Raw genomic sequence first — 18,201 nt, forward strand, 5'->3', positions numbered from 1 at the left:
ATGCTGACAGAATCTGATTGCAAGTGTATTTCTTACAGTGTATCTCCAAGTCCTGTGGGTACACGTGCTCCTCCTTAATTTAGTTCTTTGTAAGTAAACCTCATGACATACAGCATAAACAGAAAGACTAATAATTTCACAACATAAAGCCACAGTGTTAGACTTACCCAAAACCTATTTACAAAAACCTCTCCGTTAGACATGGAGACTATCACAATCACAAAGATCTACTGACACAGATTGAAGCCTGTTTAAAGATTTAAGTCATTACTCTTCATACAGATCCTAGCAAGACAAAAAATGCTTTGATTTAATCTCACTAGTCATTCCTTCGTGATATTTAATAGGTTAATCCTTGCTAATAAGTGTAAAACAGACTCAGAACATAAGAGAAATTAGCATTTTCTGCATTTGCTAGTAAAAATTATCAATAAAATCTCTCATATACAATTGAATTTGACCACAGACAGAGGAAGAATTAAAAAAAAACTCAGAGTTCACTCAAATAAGATTGAGAACAGCACTCATAAAAAACCTCATTAAAAACAATTTGTTAACATTCTTTTAAGATGAGAGAAAACATTCCAGAACTCATTCTGAAATAATAGAAGTATGAGATAAACCTAGTTTAGGAACTGGATTAAAAAGGCTAGAGAAGACAGGCCCTCAAGCCAGACACATATCCTACATTCCACACTCTTGTGTGTTCCTACTGATAATAGGAAAATCCTGTGAAAGTTTTTTTATGATTCAAATGCTTGATCTTCAAAATCCTATGAAAGAAAAAGAACAGTCCTCAGAAAGAAACTACCTACCTATAGAATCATTTTCATAGGCTAACCAAGATAGGGATCAGAACAAAACAATGTGATTATTTTCTCCAGAATTTTTTAATGAAGTTCTCTATGCAGACACCATCCAGCAGCATTTTAACAAAATGTCCTTGAAGATAAGCCTCCCAACTAAAATAACATTCCAGCAATCAAGGGAGCAAGTCCTAATTCTAAGAAGGACTGTCATGAAGACAGCTTTATAGCTACTGAAGGTCATGTCAAGAACTTTTTATTTGCTCTCAATGTCTATCACTGGCTAGGTGTATTTTGCTCTGAACGTCAAGGACTACTTTGCCATGTGAACAGTGTTCCTTTCTATCACATGAACAACGTCCTTTCCTGTAAGTTTCTACCACAAGTCAGGCTAATTCTACTTTCCTAATGACATGAAAACCTCCACTTTCCACTGAAATATTAAAGTTTCAGGTACAAAAATGCAAGTACAATTTAATGATAAAACCCTGTTTACATATCTGCATGGAATATACCTGTGGATCTAACTTCAGCCTGAAGAAAACCTCTCTTCATACTTCTATACATACAGAATGATATATTCTTAATATTGTCTATGTATGCTAATGCAACTTAAGCATTGCCTGTTTTTGCTTTATTTTTGAAACCTTGCTTATGTCTTGATATTTGCCACAAAGAAATACTACTTCAAATAATGAAAACACTGATCTGTACTGGTACAAATGTGTCACACATAAAACATGGAAGACACATTGTGGGCTACAAAGTTAGTAGGGGTCCAACTACCTCCTCATTTCTTCCACACCGGTACAGCTTCTTCCCCTTACCTCATTGCTGAGCTGTTAAGGTGTCACAGGGTGTCCCCAGCTGTGGCTGCGCACAAGTTGGTTGTGTTAAACAGAAAATAAGGTATAGTGACCTCCAGCATCACTTGAGACAATGGCACAAGGCCTTCTCAGTTCTTATCTATCTCAAAGTTCCCATTCCTTTCATATCTTTTCTTATGCTTAACTCAAATTAAATACCAACTACTAGCTTCCCTCTTTGAAGAACTTTTACACTGGGTTAATAGCAGCACACAGAAGGATCAGTACTGATTTTTGATTCAACCTTCCTGCACTTGTCATTTCTCACTGCTTGAAATCATGTAGCATTCATTCTAACGACTGCTTCCCACAATTAAGCCTGTGAAGACAATCAGGTAAACCAAAGCAGATTATTTATAATTCACCGGCTTTAACCTCTGAGCCCTAATCTACAGTTTGGGGGAAAAAGCAGGTCAAATGCCCCTGAAAAATATTTCCAATTGGCTAACAACCTCTCAGTTTCAAAAATAAAAAAGCCACAGAGAACAAGCAGCCTTAGTATCTTCTCTGATGCACACACACAAAACCCACCATGGTTTAGATAGTTCAAAACAAATACTAGTATTCAATATTGGATTTCCAAAATATTCTTTCACATATGGAATCCAAAACCAGAATTGAAAACAATTTGGTAACTGGGAATTTCAAGGACCGGAAAAAAAAGATTGTTGTAGAACGTGATAAGGGAGGGGAAAAAAGCCAGTGAGATAGGTAAACAGCCCTCTCTAACAACTCCCATATGCAGCACGCAGATCTCTTTACCACAGAAAAACGAGAATCTCCCTTCCAGAGATTTGGTGCTTCTCCAAGATCTTCTCCCTACCACACTGCTCCCTGAAGATGAAAGAAAGACCCTTTGCTCTACACAGATTCTTCACTGCATCTACTTTCTTGACTTGCTAAATTACTAGGGTGAACTCAGCAAATGGATAATGATCTTGAATATCAAGGTGAAGTAACACATTACCTACCTTGAACCTTATAATTAGTTTATTTTCATTTTCTCTTGTTTCTATGAGCCTAGCACAAGACTAAAAATTGTAATCATCTCTTCCTGCACGCAAGAATTCAGTTACCAGGGTCTCCAGCAACATGCCAAAGTAGAAAGATTAAAAACAAATGAGAAAATAAACGTTGCTATAAACTACAGTTTGCAAGTGAATAGTATTACAAATGCCCTGTAAGGTACGGTTAAAACAAATGTTAATCAACTGAAAGAGGACATCTGATACAGTATCACAAAAACATTCTACCTGTACCCAAGCATCCAAACCCAGACAAAATGTCAGATGTGCTCATACTGTTTTAGAATGTCAACTAGCCAACATATTTGCTCTAAAATTGGTAAAATAAAGGGGGGAAAAATGTTGTTAAAGCACTGAAGTAGGGAAACAACATATTTCATCCTTTTCTACCATGCCGTCACCTATGCCTTCACCCACTCACCTGACTCTCACACTGGCTTCACAGAATCACAGAATCACTCAGGTTGGAAAAGATCTCAGAGATCATTAAGTCCAACTGCAGCCTAACCATAGTACCCTAACTCTAAACAATGCTTCTAACAACGCTTAAAGAGGTAGCTGTAAAGATGATAAAGCTCTGTCTTGATTGAACATTTATTTCTATTGCCAAAACCAAGTGTTTGTTCACCTTTTTTGTTTTAAACTCTGAAGCATTAATGATTATCTGCAAGTAGTATCTAGTGAGAGTACACTGGTCAACTGCAATTATCAATCCCTACTACCTTTGAAAAACCATTGGCCAAAGCCCCCAGCATGCTCTCCAAACACAGAACCTTCATTCCAACAGGAACTTTCAGTAAAAAAAACCCATGTGACCAGCCGACACTGATGCTCACACAAGCGTACTGCAACACAGCCCAGAAGGGCTTCTTTGGATTATGCCCTGGAGGTGCGAGCACAGTGGAATTTCAATACCATAATTGCTTATTTATCTGTGCGCCAGCCTCAAAAATAACAGGTAAAAAGAAAAAATACACAGAAAACAAACATTCTCTTTTTTAAATTACATGAATCACAAAATAAGTTTCTTTTAATTCGCTAGTTCAAACAACGTAATTTATAACCATGACACAAATAGAGAAGAAGCACAAAAGGGAAAATGCAGAAATAACATAACGTTCCCAAGGTTCAGTTTACAAGGACCTCACACAAAGTTTTTGGTGTTTCTTTTTTTTCTTTTTGCAACTCTTACTAGAAACAGTATTATTTGCTACAAATGCAGTAGCTGCCAAAAGCTATGATCCATCTAAAGCAAACATGTTTAAGATGGAAATAGAGTGTTAATGCTGAAGAAAGACAGAATTGAGTATACAAGTTTTCCTTTAAAAGTGTTGAAGCAACTGCAGTACAGTGTAAAGTTTGTTTGTTCAGCTTTCTGAGCAAAAACCGGCTGCATTTGCAGATAAGCACTGAAATTATAGAGAAGTACATTAAGACAATAACAGAAGTAATCAAATTTCAAGCTTTCTAATTAAACCTTTTTTTCCCTGCAGAAGGTTATTGGGAATTCAACACTAGCCATGGTTCACATGATAGAACAATGGGAAAATTTTCCGAATGGTTGAACGCTAACCCTGACAAGTGTGGAGAGCCAACTACAATACATTATATGGTAGCATAACCTGCCACCCACGTTGCTGAGAGAACAGCTTTCAAACACATGCACCAAGCTGTAAAACCACAAAATCCCCTATTACACATTGTCCCTTACTTAAGGTGAAATACACTATCCCCCTCTTTTACAAGTTCTGGTGCTTTTTTAAAACCTTCATCTCTGAAGTTTATTTAGCAGTTAACTAGGCTGCTTTCAGACTTCCCTCCCAATGCCATCTTTCCTGTTTTATTTTCTAACCAAAATCTTATTTTTTTTTTAATAGCACACAAGAAGCTCCACCATCTTACACTTGCTTTATTTTTTTTTTTTTTAACTCCTACTGCCACCTGTGTTAAATTACCTGAACTTCTAAAGGAAATGTTTGGTATATGATTAATTCATTTGCAGAGACTTAGAGCAACACTTCTCTGTTGCTTTTTTATTCTGATACATGACTCACTGGTAAAGAGAAAAACTGTTTCTACCACACTTTTGATTGGAAGACCAGGTACTCTGTTTTTTACTGTGGTTCTTTTCCATTGTAAAGCTACTCAAACATATTCAAAGAGAAACTGCCACAGTGTGCAGTTACAGATGCTGACATTTATGTAAGTCAGATATTACTGTAGAACAACAAACATACTCCACCCTTATTACAACATGCTGTGGTTACTAGCCAAAGATCTTTGCCTTTTCTGAAAAAGGGTACATGATAATAAAGGCAGGCCAGCAAAACAAATTATACAATCAGACTTGAGATAATACAGAAGTAACAGCAATTGCTAGAAAACACAATTCTGAATAGGGAAAGCGAACAACTTCATGATATTAGGAATGCGTTTAATTTCATGCTATGAAAAAGATCCCTAAAACCATTAGTATATAACACTTTCTTACTTACTGAGGCCTTACTCCATATCGCCCCCCACACTATCCTCCCCTCCCTTCCCCCCCAAATTCCCCCAAAATATCTCCACTTCTCTGTAAGTCTGCTGTTGCAATCATTGCATTCAAAGATAGTTAAAAGACATGCACGGTTTCTTCGGGGGTTTTCAGCTGCAACTTTGCTGGCAACAGGAATTTTATTTGCAAGTGTTTCTATTCTACTGACAAGGTCAATTAGTCCAAAGAACTATTGGTTGTTCTGTCTGATAGCTCAGTGTATTTATTCAAGCAAGCACTTTTATAACCCACAATTGAATGCAGACAGTTACCCTTGTAAACACGACTGTCCACAGGGATTTTCACTACATTTGGGCACGTAAAAGAAAAACATGCCTTTCTTCCCTCAGTCTGATAGCCTCTAAGTTTGATTACAGCTTGAATTTCAAGAAATGGGGGTGGGCTACCATTTTTAAATGTGTATCATCTATTGTACTTAAATATACATGTTTGTACTAACTCCTAGGATCTAAAGAACACAGACATTTCACTGATCTCTCTATGAGCTCCAATAATTTGGTAATGCAATCACAGAGATTGCTCCCTCCAAGCATTAAAAAGTAAAAGTAATGGTTTAAAAGAAACAAAGAAATGCTGTGTGTAGTGTGAAGGGTTAAAGGCTACATAAAATGCTTTCATAGAAGCCACCAAAACAACAGAAGATCTAAGAAGTGTGTGTGTAGAGGTGGGGGCAGTCAGCTGCAGAAGCAGAGAGAAGAAAAAAAGGGAATGACTACTACTCAGCTTTAAGTAGAACTTCCATAGGTCAGCAGCACGGCCAACTTTGCTGCCAACAAAGCTAGTCTGCTAGTACACTGCTCTTCACCATTCAAGTTTTTCCCTGAACAGATCCTTCAGGAACTATAAGAAAATAGAAGGCTAACTATCGTGGATAAGCAGCACTTTATTTTGTGGCTGTGTCCTACCAGTTTGGATGTTATATATATTGTACTACAAAAAATGAAAAGCCTAATCAAATTGTTTGAGAACTCCACACTGAGGACACAGAAACAAAGAATCTGTGTACCCTTGAAAGGCCTCAGGTACACAGGGATCACCAATAAGATACCCTTACCTCTACCACCAATCCTTACATGAGGTCTGGGAAGGAGTGGATCCTGGCTCCACCCTTTCTCATCACTCAGGTACACTGCATGCACCTGAGCTCCCCTAGGTTGGCCCTGCCTTCCCACCAGGTGCTCAATCACTGCTTCAGTCCATGACTTAGCATTCCTGTCACACTAGCATAGGAATAGAAAGCGTCTTCAGAAAGTCTGATAAAGCATTCTTCATTGCTACGTTAGGAAGTGGCTTAAGATCAGGGTTCAGACCCCTGACCCGGTGCAGTTACATCTACATCTTGTTGCCATGAACACCTCACTGCACTCTGGGATCTCACCTCACAGCTCAGTTCCTCCTTACAGAGCCAGCTCCCAGATATCACTCAGGCAGTAAGGACAATCTGACGTGGACTTCCACTTGAAATACAGAATTTGCACAGATGACAAACAAATCACTTATCTTTCCTACAAAATGAATAATGCTATTATTTTTCTAAAGTAATAATACCATCCTATATACTTCAAATGCATTGAGGAAATTTAAATTTGCAGCCTGATTCTTGTGTTTTCCACAAAGTCATAAGTATATCACCACATTTTTATTTATTTTTTTAAATTTTGTTAACTTTAAAAACATTAATTTAGAAAGTTCATGTATTTGGCTCTCACTGCAACCTGCTCCCACCTGCCAGGGGAAGAACTAAAGTGTTTAGAATCATGATGCATTGGAGAACAATCAAAGTCTATGCAAAATTCCCTGATGACATCAGAGGGTGGTTTCCCGGCACACAACTTGTAACTGGAGTTAAGCTCTCTATGCCAGAAAAAGAATAAAAAATATACAATTAAAACATCTAGATATTAAGCACTGCAAGAATTCCCTTCAAATCCTTCTACTACAGCTTTAAAAACTGAACATAACAATTTAATCAAACACACACTATGAAACAGGTACAATTAGACAGTGTATACAGGTAATGTTAATTTGATCAGTAAGTTATCTTGCCTTTTCTCACTGCAGTGGTACAGAGAAAAGCTCTTTCACTTTTGTATAAAGAATCACACGCATTTCCTGATTCTTCTTCCATGATGGAACTTAGATTGAATAATCGTGACCAACATAATAATCCCAGAAGCTTTCAGCTCTTAGCCTCAAGTTCCACTGAGAAAAGCTCTGTGCTTCATCAAGTTCCTCACTTCCATCAAGCTGTCATCACTTTCTTTGACATTGCTTTTCCTCTGCTTCAGAAGTCAGACTGACAGTATTAAAAATACAAGGCTTCTTTAGTGTACCTTTCCTAATTGAGTCCCTTTATAGCAAAGAAAAGGCGCCTCCACAAAGATTCAATTTTGAATACTGGGACACAAAACAAGAAAAACGATCTATATGCAGCATACAACATAGTAGAACAGTTCATGTTTTTTGTTTTGTTTTTCAATTTACAGGATCCAATAGAGGCGATTTCTCTTAAGATACCATTTCAAAGCAAGGAAAAATAAAAGTGCTGCAGCGTGTGGGCCAACAAAAATCAGCCCCCACACCATATCTACTCCAAAACGATAGAGCTAATGTGGATCTCACTGTACACGTCTCACATGCACAAAATGTTATTCTAATAACTGCATTTCTCATAATTCCATGGGAAGCTTTTCCAATATACTACTATTCAAGGATTTCCAAGGCAGAACAACTCCAATTCTTTCCCCAATTTCCAAAGTTTGAGACATATGCTAGTTGGCTTCCAAAAACATAAGAATAACAAGCAGGTCATATCTCTATAGATATGTGCAGGCAGCAGTGGTGTTGTTAAACCAGCCTTTCTTCAGTAAACAAAGTTTCTTGTGAACATCCCAGATTGGCAAAACATCCTCTCCGTTGAAATGTAGAACAGCGTGTAGCAGTTGCATCGATTATAAATCATTCTGTTTCCCAAATCTGACCCTTCCCCTTGGCAAACATCACAAGGCTTAACCAAAACAAAAATACCAGTGGATCAATTTACTCCCCTGCTTTGCAGATTTCCAGTACTGGTAAATTTTATATGCAAGTAACAGATAATTTCCAGCATCCTGGTGAAGTAAATCTATACTCAGTTAACAAAACAGATAAAAATGAAAAAGCTGGTGTGATGATCTCATCTACAGAACATCCTAGAGATAGACAAGACAGACCACACGGAAATGCTATCAAACTAGAACTAACTCATCCTCTTCTTAGCATCAGGCTTATTTTGTAGAATGCTAACTGAATATTTTAAATGATAATCTGAACTCAAGGAGTAACTGGGGGGTTGGCACTGCAACTTTTCTTATACAGTAGAAAGAACGTGAAAGAAGGGTTCCCAACTGAAGTACTTTAAGCTTAGTCAGGAGGCTAAAACAATTATCAGCTCAGTACTCTATCTTTAGAGGAAGGTCACTTAAAATGCATTTTAGATGTTTCATCAGAAACTCAAATGTAGTCAGCTTTCTTAATCCATTAGCTTGCAACAATACTGCATTAAGTTCACCTCTCCTTGTTTGACAATATCTATATTCACCTCACATACAGAAAATAGATCAGCAGCTGGTAAATCTCAGAAAGTGTCTAGAAAAATCCACCCTCCCCAGTACATTCAGTGGACACTGCAGAGTAAAGAGATTACAACAGTCTAAATTTCTTTAACTATCTTTAAGAAAAGCTCCCTCAATTTGGGTATTTTTGTTCTGATTGACACTACTTTACTGTAACACAGAATCTCTTAACTCAGCATAGAAGCGTCCCTGTCCGTGGTGCTCAGCCTGAGTGCCACTGCACAACAGATATGGCTGTGCTCGCTATGGGTCTGGGGCAAGAGGCTACAAAACATGAATCAAAGCCAAAAGGCTGAGAAAACCTGACAACAAAATAGACACTATTCAGCAAGAGGTAGCCATACTGCCTGACAAAAAGCAGAAGACCCACACTGGCCAGCAAAGATAGCAGGATAACAGGGTTTTCATCTGAGTCTTCAAAATCATCTCCACGACTGAGTCCTGATAAAAGCATTAAGACTTATTCTGTTCCAAGAAAAAGAAAAAAAGAAAAAAGAAAAAAAAAAAACATACAGAGTTCAAGCAGAGCTCTTCACAGCAAATCCTAATACTTTTTATTATTCTATGATGCAAATTCTGCTAGGTAGACTGCCAGAAACAAAGCATCTTCTTCCCACCCAAGAGCTATCCATCACTGATTAGCAATGGATCACTATATCTATAAGGGTTGTTAACCACGCTAGTTATCCTGCTTCAGCATTAACAGTTTCCAAAGCAGGCAAACAGCAATCACTTTGCTTACTGAGGTTTTGCAAAGCCACAATGTTATCCACGTGCAGGTCAGCTCTAGGGCATAAAGTACACCCGTGGTCTGCAGCTCTCCTCTACTGAAGTATTTCTGGTTTTTTCCTTTCAAACCTGAACATCCAATACATCTTGTCTAGCATGTGAATTATTACAAACTTTACATAATTGTAAAAGCTCACCTATTTAAAAGCTGAGCATACAGAACAATGCCATACACTGGCAACGGTTTGGTCTCATCACCAATTGTTCTGCTTTACCCTAAACTACATGTAAATGAAAAATACATCTTCCAAATAAGAAATCATGCAAAGTCCAAAAAGGTATGCTGGAAGAGAACTCCTAATGGAATCTGAATAGGCAAATGATAGATTTCCCTGCTTCATCTCTAGTTACTGAGAAGACACATATGCTGTATTTGACTGCTGAGTCCTTGATAAGGCACAGCAGAATAGGGAACTTTGTAGGAGTTTTGTAGGAGTTCTGCCTCTAAAAGAAACAAATTCAGGGACTAAACACTAGTGTCTCCTCAAATGTGAAATAATCTTTTTATGATAAGATGCACTGCTGGTCACCTCAATGCTTTGAGAGATGTACAAAGGCAATTAGCAAGAAAAGTATGATATGCAGTGTCCTGCAACAAACATCTTGCTCACTTCCTTTACAGCAAGCTATTTCCATACTGTGACAAAGAGTAATAAATCATCTCATATGCTTCAGGCTAGATGATGTTTAAAAAAATGTCTCTATAGACTACCTTGTCCATACAAAATAATTTGTACCATTACGTAGGAGAACTCTGAGGCAGAAAGTGAGACATTTGCTCTCTAAGCAGCTATGCTAAAAAGGCACTGATATGAGAGATGTCTTACTGCACACCTCTCAGCCGCAGTTCCTCCAGCTGAGCAAGAGATCAATACTGTCAGACTGCAAGAGCTGTTCTCACCCAGAGGATAAGTGACAAATAACTTGTTACTTTTTGTTGGAATTTATAATGAAATTATTTTCTCAAAGTAAGACATTCTTACAAGCCTAAACTACAGTCTAAAGCTCATTGCATATTATGGGTAAAACTAGAGAAACAAATAATATGGAAGGATCACAGGATTTTCATTAGACACTGAGCTGGGCAAGAATCCATGGAAAAATATAAAATGTAGTTGAATTCTCAACCCAGTTAATCAGTTCTGAAGCCAATGGCATAACCACTGTGTCATTAAGTAGATTTCTCTCAAGAGCTCATAAGTCCATACTGCTTTAATAATCTGTGTGTCAGGGGGGCTGAATAAAATAAGTCATTTCAGGATTGAAGAGAAAATTTAGAAATACATTTTGAATATCATGAAGATCAGAAAATATGACCACCAATGGCAATATCTAACATTAGAATGCCCAAATAATCAATCATGGGCATTTTACAGCATCAAAGTATTGCAACTCATTAGTAAGCAGCCTGACCACATTTTCTTCAGTTCTGAAGATTAAACACACGAACATGTGTTACGCATAAGAATTGCTGCTCTCATGCAACACATTACAGCCACATTAATTTAGTATAAATGTTACTACAAACATTTCACAGACAAGTGCCCTTTTTAAAATTAAATACACTGTATAGAATCTTGTGTTAAGAAGGAAAAAAAAACAGTATTTCCTGGGAAGCCACAGAAAACTAATATGCTTATAACCAACAGTACAGGAAATCCATCTTATTGTTTGTATAGATCTTTAACACATATACCTTCAACAGTGGAAGTTCACCACTTTCTAAAAAACATATGTTGTTGAGATATATGCAGAATGCTGTACTATATGTCATTAGAAAAGAACAACCATTTAAATTATTGGAAAAGTTGACTACAGATGCAAAATCAGAAACTGATCAATAGGAACAACAATGACATCTAGTGGACACTTACAGGACAGACTCAAAGACTAGCAAGATAAACCTAGTTTTAGCGTTAGAGGAGGTGAAACACAAATTGCTAAACTGTAATAATGAGGAAAAGTCAGAACATGCTGTTGGATGAAAGCTACTAGTGCAAAAGAGTGCAAAACAGTACAAGCACACACTTTCACTAAGCCTCCTATTTCCCCCGTATCTACAACATTCTACTCCAACTGTTCTTGTCTGAACTAAGATCGAAAAACAAAAAGGAAACAATAAAAAGCACTGAAGTCCAACTTCAGACCAGCATAAAAACATTTCTTTTCCAGTCGTTGCTCATCCTTCTCTTACCATGAGATCTGACATATATGGGAGGTTAGATAAATCTTCCCGACATATACCCCTGTAGCAGCTGAGGATCAAAGATGAGGTTACCATAATGGAGGACCAAAGATGAGGTTAACATAATCCAACATATCAATTCACGAGTACCTCAATTAGTTTACCTGGCAAACTACTACAAAAGGTAACATCTGCTTTTACTGTTCACCAAAAGCCGAGTACATGAACAAAACTAAACAGTTCAAGCATCCCGAATCTCATGACAGTGGCTCTTCCGAAGAAACTTTGCTCTGGCTAGAAGTACCATCGTAAACAGTACCATTCCAACTGTCACGTCCTTGCAAACAAAGAGCTATTAACAAGAAACTACTAATCTATGTCCTATTGAAAATGTCAAGCATCAAATATCACAGCTATTGAAATGGAAGTTGGACTGTTCATCATATTGACAAGACAGAAATACTGCACCCAAGTGCTGAATGACTGCCAGATATAATAATTATACGCCATACACACAATACTCGTGACATACAGAGCCATAACTGAAGCTCATGGTTTTAAATTGTGACCCCAGACAAGTTTCAATACTCAAGTAATACCTTCACAAAAATAATTTAAATTCTTGACTGTTTTCCTCCTCTTCTTCCCCTCCCCCTTAAAAGCCTAACAAAAAAAGCATGCGTTTACAAGTTAAGTCTTCCTTTTCGTGTATGCCACACATAGGGCTCACAGACGCTTCATATCTAAGCAATTCTAAACAGCTCTAAACCCTGTTCTCTAACCCATTACAGGATCAATATAACAAGCCTGTTACAACCATGTTGGTAATCAAAACCTGAAAAAGCAACCTAAAGAATTTACAAAATAAATAAATAAAAGCAAATACCGCAGCAAATCCAGACACTTCACCCCTCCGGGAACAACGACATTTCACCACTAACATTTTTACCACATGAAACGTCCTAAGAAAAGGAGGCTATTCTAAGGTAAAGGACAAAACATTATTGACCTACCCGGATTTCCTGGAGATTATGAAAATTATTTCCGACTCTGACGGAGATCTTGCTTGGAGTGTAGCTTTCATCAGATTTGTAGTCTGCATAAATACATAATGTCTTCACTGTTGTTTTTCTTCTGCAGGAAACAACAGAAGTATGTAAGTATCCTGAAAGGAGACATTCAGGAAGAGTTTGTTGCCATAACATAGTATGAGGATCTACTGATAAATAAGAAACTTATTGTTAAAGCAACTGGTATGTTTGCACATTGAGTAATGCATACATTAGACATTCTACCTGTCTTCATAAAGGTCACATTACAAAGCACTACAATAATAGAGCAAGATGCCAAATGAGTATTTTCATGGCATGAAACATATGCTTGGCTTACCAAACATGGGCTCTACTACTTTACCAAGATCTGACTCTGCATCTTAAGAGTCTGATTAAAAGACTGAAAACATCCCAAAGCCAATCTTGCCAATCACAGCAAAATGGAACAATGAAAGGTTCTTCAGATCATCAGCTGCTAAATGCAGACCTGCTTTAAAAAGCCTTCAGATTATGCTCAGTGACAGAAAAAGTTAGGATTCAAATGTGACCTTATATAGGTAAATGTGAAACTGCTACAAATGGTCTACTATTAATGATTCCTATTTGTTGCTCATTTAGGAATTTAACAGCCATAACCACATTTCAAATACTCATCTTTATAAATGCTTTTGAACTGGCCTTTTACCAGTTAGGTAATACAGGATTACTTCAGGAGTCCTCACACTTCCAGAACCCCAGTCCTAGTGAACAGATATCAACACAATGTTATAGAAAACAGTCGATGTCATAAAGAGGCATTTTTATTACCTAAATTGGATGTTCACCAAATGAGGCTGTGATCCATCCGACTGCCAGTAAGTTTCTAGATTATCATCTCTTAACTGATCCACTCCAAATCCTATGAAAAAGAGAATATGACAGGCTTGAATATTCTTGTTATTTGTGATGTCTACAAAAAACAATTCCTTCATTCTACTGAAGTAGGTGAGTAATAAAATACTTTTCTCCAAAGACACCAGGATAACAGACCAACAGGATTCAGCCTGAGCACAATATGACGACAAAGTAATCACTGACTCTAGGGTGCAGGAAGACAATAGATCGATTCCCAACAGCTGTTTCTGGAATAGCAACTTAACCAACTCTGATTGAAAAGAACACTGACTTCCAGACTTTTCAGAGGATACAGCTTTAACTTCCGAATTATCTCAAGTATAAACTAGGCCAACATTACTCACAGTGACATTTCCACATACATCAGACCTGCTGTTATATTCTGTACGGGCAATTTCTTATGCAAACATAAGTTACACTAATTAACAACATTGATATTGAACTCTTACATCAATTGTTGTGATTTTACCTGGTTTACAAGATGAAAGTGACCAAACTGCTTGTGAGCCTATTTCTCTAACAGTACCCGTCCTCTCCAACTGCTTTGGATCAGCACCAGGCGGTGTCTTGTTTGGGGTAGTCATTTCTAATTAAAAGAAATAAAGTTAGTTACATTTTTAGCTCGATGAAACAAACAAGCAAACAAAAGGACTGTATTTGCTCATACAGAAGCATTAATCCTGCTGCCTTGCATCTGTATAAACTATATACTCTACAGACAGATATAACACACGGGGTTCTGCACAGATGCAAAAATTTGCACCTCAATTTGATGTGCACCGAAAACATTCATACGGCATTTTACTTCCATCACTCTTCTCACACATAATGAATTAGTTTCAGGTTTGTTTGTTTGTTTAAAGAAATTCTAATAACCCCTGTTGATGTAAATGTCAGCACTACAACTTCATGTAAATGGAAGCAGGGAAGGGAAGGCTGCACATTCAGACACCAGAGCGAGTCTGTCCTCCTGGAGATACTTCTTAAAAATAGGGATAGTGCAGCCCTTAATTTAGTAGAGATGAATTAATGCCACACGCATCCAGAGGCTGCTCCCCTCAGCTTCCCTTTACTTGGAATCAGGGAGCTGTGTCTTGCACTGCTCAAGTGATCACATTGGGTTTCACACCTGCCCTACTATTATATATAGACCAGATGCTGTTCTTCATATCGTACCTTACTACTTGCTGCAGAATCCCTTATAAGACTTGTTTTTACTAAAAACAGGATTCCAAATGAATCAGCTCCATGCGAGCAATTACAATCAAACCTACAATTAAACGTAAGGCACCAAAGAATCAGGGAATTCGACTCAAATTCTAATGACAGCATCCTACACCTACTGAAGTCAAGGAAAAGCCCTTCAGTGCCCCTCCAAGACACCGAATGAGACACTGAATTAACCGCGGAGCCGCACCCCCACCTGAGCCTCAGCAGCGCAGCAGCACAAGGGACGGAGGTGAGCGGGAGCAAACATACGGGGCCGCCGCCTCAGGGCCGGCTCCGGCCGTTCAACGGCCGCGCACGCGCAGATGCCTCGTGCAGCGGAGCGGAGGGACCGGGAGCGCGGGCTGCCCGTGACGTCACACGCCGCTCCGCCGGGGTCGCTCAGTGATGACGCCATCAACGGGCGCGTCGCCTCGCCCCTCCTCTTCCCTCCCGCAGGCGCCGCTCTATCCCCGCTCCGCCCCGTCCTTCCTCTCCTCTCTATGGTGCGCGGCGCAGGCCCCGCCCTGTGGTGGAGGCGGCCATCTTGGCCGGGTGGCGGCGGGAGCACGTTGTGCCGGACCGCGCCTGGCGGCTGTGGCGGCCTCAGCGCTCGGTGCGGAGGCGGGTCCCCGTGTGTCGGTAAGCTGAGCCCGGGACAGGCGGCGGGGCGGGTCCGCGCCTCCGTGCGGGGTTCGGGGAAGCGGCGCAGCCCCTCCCGGTGCCGATGGCCCGCCTGCGGAATGGGCCCGGCCGCAGCCCCTTCCCGTGGCACCGCGATAACGGGTCGGGCCCCTCGCCGCGCTTCAGCCGCCGATACGAATCGCTCCGCTGCGGGCCGAGCCGGGCCCACAAAGCCGCCCGGTGGGAGGAGGGAGAGCGGCCCGGCGGGTAACGCGCTGCTGGGGACACAGCCGGGTTTGCCTTAGCACGGGGTACAGCTGCCTGCTTACACGGCACTGAGCGAGACTCCGTTAGCAATGACTGATTGCCATCTTGACGAGGTGCAGAGCAGCCTAACCCTGTTACAAGATGAGTTCTAAGGATCCAAAGCGAGAAGGTCATTTCTGTAGGGCCGCAGCTTCGCTTGCCGTCTGCCGGGCTGATAAATAAAGCCCTTCTGTAATTTGCCCGTTGAGCTTTAGGGGTTTGTGCCTTTCGCTTCGTGTTGGAGGCAAATATTAAAGATGGAGAGATAATGAGCACAGTTCAGCATCAGCTGAGCACACCCACTCGTTGTGCTGCGTCAGTGCGTTTGACCATATGCTTTTCGTGTTCACGTTGCATTTTCATATTCATGCCGTGCCTTGTGAGCAATGCGATGCGTTAAGCACAGTCATCAGCTTTGGGGCTTATTAAACCTCTCATTCGGTGTCATCTCAGTTTCTAAAATGCCAGAACCTGAAGCATGGGCTGGTTTCTAATTCATAGCGTCCCTTGTTGGTACTTGATACTACGTTTCGGACTGCTCCTGCTTTCACACTAACAAACACAGTGATCCCACATGTGCAGACTCTTTATTTTTAATTGAAAGCTCCTTAGTGCATTCTAACTAACTTGTTCTTCTTGTGGAGACACTGAATGTGTCTGTTAGCAGCGGGTCAAGAAAGAATTCTTGAGGCTCATTACTTCCAGGGGAAAGTGTGAATGCTGCTCATCCTCATTTCTTTCCACTGCCGTTAGTTTACATGTGGTGCAGTGTAATTTCATACAAATATTAACTGGGCTTTTTTTCTGCGGAGTAGCTGAAGTATGACTCAGTTCTGAGCACAGATCTCACCTTTGTAGCATTGAATTGAATCATAGAATTACCCAGGTTGGAAAAGACCTTGAAGATCATCAAGTCCAACTGCAGCCTAACCAGTACCCTAACTCCTAACAACCCTAACCTGGTCGGAGCCTAATCAGTACCCTAACCCTAACAACCCTACACTAAATCATATCCCTGAGCACCACATCCAAACGGCTCTTAATTTAATGGAATCAGCTCCAGCTATCTTCCAGTCTTCATTTATAACTTTTATTAGTGCTTGTATGTTTTGCGTAATTCAAAGCAATTACAAGCCCTGTCATTCCAGCATGATAGTTCTATTATGAGTAATGCCTGTGACAGAAGAAATAAATAATGGTGTGTATCAAAGAGCATAGGAACACTGACTTGAAATGCTTGTGATAACATTTTATGTGTCTTAGTTTTAGACACTTCTGTGGTAAGTGACGTAACTGGACTCAGTGGGCAGCATGTGGCTTCAATAAATGATGCTGGCAAGGTGTTGGAAGCTTTTTTTGTTAGTCGTTGTTACTCTTCCTCATTCTTTCACCTGCATCTTCAGTCCAGAGTTTGGCAAAAGTTACTGATCCAAAATAACATACCACTCTACAGTTAGTAGATAAATGTTTTGTGCTCTGTCTTCAGTTCTGTTCTCGACTGGGAAAGCAGAAATACAGATCTGAACCTCAGTGCCTCCTGCTGACCATACCTCACAATTAATGCTGTGCTACACTCTACTGCATGCATTCTATATTCATTGCTGACTCGTTTGAGAGTTCACTGTTTGCACCTTGAAATCACAGCCCTGTTTGATGTGTTAAACTAAATACTACTGAGGTAATGGTGTACAAATGTGTAACTTGAGTTCAGCCTGGTTCTGAACGCTTATTTAATCAGCTCTAAACTATCAGTTTGAGTAGAATTATCTTTTTTCTCTCCTGTGGGTAGCAATCATTGTAGACATCGGGGCAGTTCTGGAGATGTTGTGGAAGTGATGGTTGTTATATTCTGAAATCTCTGAAGAGTTTTGAATAGACTGGTACTCCATCATGTAGATGGGAGCAGGCGTGCCTGGTCCTACATTGCCATACTGGCTTTGTAGTTGTATTTCTCCCTCCCGCCCCCAGTACTCTTTAAATACTTGGCGCACTTACATTTCTGACTTTGAGACGATTCAAAACTCTTCACTACGGGTGGTTATTTTCACATATAGTGGCATTAGAAGAAAAAGAATTGTCAGGCTGTTGTAAGAACCAAAGTCTGATTCTACAATGGATAGATCGAGTGTAATTTTCCCACCAAGATTAGAATCATAGAATGGCCTGTGTTGAAGAGGACCACAGTGATCATGTAGTTTCAACCCTCTGCCATGTGCAGGGTCACCAACCACCAGCCCAGGCTGCCCAGAGCCACATCCAGCCTGGCCTTGAATGCCT

The 18,201-nt window shown here is 39.8% G+C and overlaps 2 protein-coding genes across 9 annotated transcripts in view; one reads left to right on the plus strand and one right to left on the minus strand.

Annotated features, from left to right (window-relative positions):
* The window catches only part of ANAPC10 (anaphase promoting complex subunit 10), a 216,393-nt gene extending 200,980 nt beyond the window's left edge, over window positions 1-15,413 (minus strand). For 3 of the 8 annotated variants that reach the window (XR_001554833.2, XR_004307086.1, XM_015861107.2), the window contains exons 1-4: window positions 15,212-15,411; window positions 14,258-14,374; window positions 13,702-13,792; window positions 12,856-12,976 (exon numbers count right to left, since the gene is read on the minus strand). Coding sequence is in view for 4 of the 8 variants with exons in the window: in XM_015861107.2 (XP_015716593.1) it covers window positions 12,856-12,976; window positions 13,702-13,792; window positions 14,258-14,372 (327 nt within the window). In the remaining 4 variants the exon portion in view is untranslated. Of the gene's footprint in view, window positions 1-6,632; window positions 6,760-12,855; window positions 12,977-13,701; window positions 13,793-14,257; window positions 14,375-15,211 lie in introns of those variants that run through there. The other 5 variants (XR_001554834.2, XR_001554835.2, XM_015861110.2 and 2 more) reach the window with 4 other exon arrangements.
* An 86-nt stretch (window positions 15,414-15,499) lies between these two features.
* The window catches only part of ABCE1 (ATP binding cassette subfamily E member 1), a 12,458-nt gene continuing 9,756 nt past the window's right edge, over window positions 15,500-18,201 (plus strand). Inside the window, exon 1 of the mRNA XM_015861103.2 lies at window positions 15,500-15,636. The gene's annotated coding sequence lies outside the window, so the exon portion shown is untranslated. The remainder of the gene's footprint in view (window positions 15,637-18,201) is intronic.

The sequence above is a fragment of the Coturnix japonica genome, chromosome 4, assembly GCF_001577835.2.
Source record: "Coturnix japonica isolate 7356 chromosome 4, Coturnix japonica 2.1, whole genome shotgun sequence".
In the NCBI taxonomy this organism is placed as follows: domain Eukaryota; kingdom Metazoa; phylum Chordata; class Aves; order Galliformes; family Phasianidae; genus Coturnix; species Coturnix japonica.